Source organism: Pyrgilauda ruficollis, unplaced genomic scaffold (genome assembly GCF_017590135.1).
Source record: "Pyrgilauda ruficollis isolate IOZ18807 unplaced genomic scaffold, ASM1759013v1 scaffold159, whole genome shotgun sequence".
NCBI lineage: Eukaryota > Metazoa > Chordata > Aves > Passeriformes > Passeridae > Pyrgilauda > Pyrgilauda ruficollis.
The window spans coordinates 146,180-146,883 of NW_024514654.1; the positions used below are offsets into that span (position 1 = coordinate 146,180).

The 704-nt window shown below is 72.3% G+C and overlaps 1 protein-coding gene across 1 annotated transcript in view; it reads left to right on the plus strand.

Annotated features, from left to right (window-relative positions):
* Positions 1-522: 522 nt before the first annotated feature.
* The window catches only part of PSMD11 (proteasome 26S subunit, non-ATPase 11), a 19,039-nt gene continuing 18,857 nt past the window's right edge, over positions 523-704 (plus strand). The window contains exon 1 of the mRNA XM_041461976.1: positions 523-677. Coding sequence (XP_041317910.1) covers positions 587-677 — 91 coding nt within the window. The 5' untranslated portion in view covers positions 523-586. The remainder of the gene's footprint in view (positions 678-704) is intronic.

Here is a 704-nt window from a genome sequence, read left to right on the forward strand (position 1 = left end):
GAGCCCCCGAACACGGCCCTGGCCACGCCCATTCAACGACCACGCCCACAAATGACATCATCTCTTCACATAGACCACTCCCACGTCTCTAGCGGCTTCCCGCCTATTTAAAGGCCCCGCCTCTTCCTGGGACCACGCCCCCTCCATGGCCCTCGCGCTCTTTGCCAGCCACGCCCCCTGGCCAAAGTCACGTCCCCACCCCAGACCACGCCCCAGCCTCGCGATGTGAGGGGAGCGGACCCCGCCCCAAGCCCCGCCCCCTTACGTAATAGTCTCTTCCCCGCTCTCCCGCCCTCGCCCCTTCCAGGCCACGCCCTTATCGCAGGCCACGCCCACCCAACCGCCGAAGCGGCGCATAAGGCCACGCCCCTTCCCGCGCCCCAACGGAATCCACGCCCCCTGCGCTCGGCGCAGGCGTCATTCAGCAGCCCCAGTCCCGGCCCCTCCGCAGTCCCCGCCTCCTCCGCAGTCCCCGCCCCTTCCGCCCCCGCGCGCCGGGACTGCAGTTCCCACCATGCCGCGCGCGCGGAAGGGGCGTGGCCGCGGCGCCGCTTCCGTGCTGGCGGCGAGGCGGAGGGGCGGCAAGATGGCGGCGGCGGCGGTGCTGGAGCTGGAGCGCGCGCAGTCCCTGCTCTCCACCGACCGCGAGGCCTCCATCGGCATCCTGCACTCCATCGGTGAGCGCCGGCCCGCCGCCCGTGCCG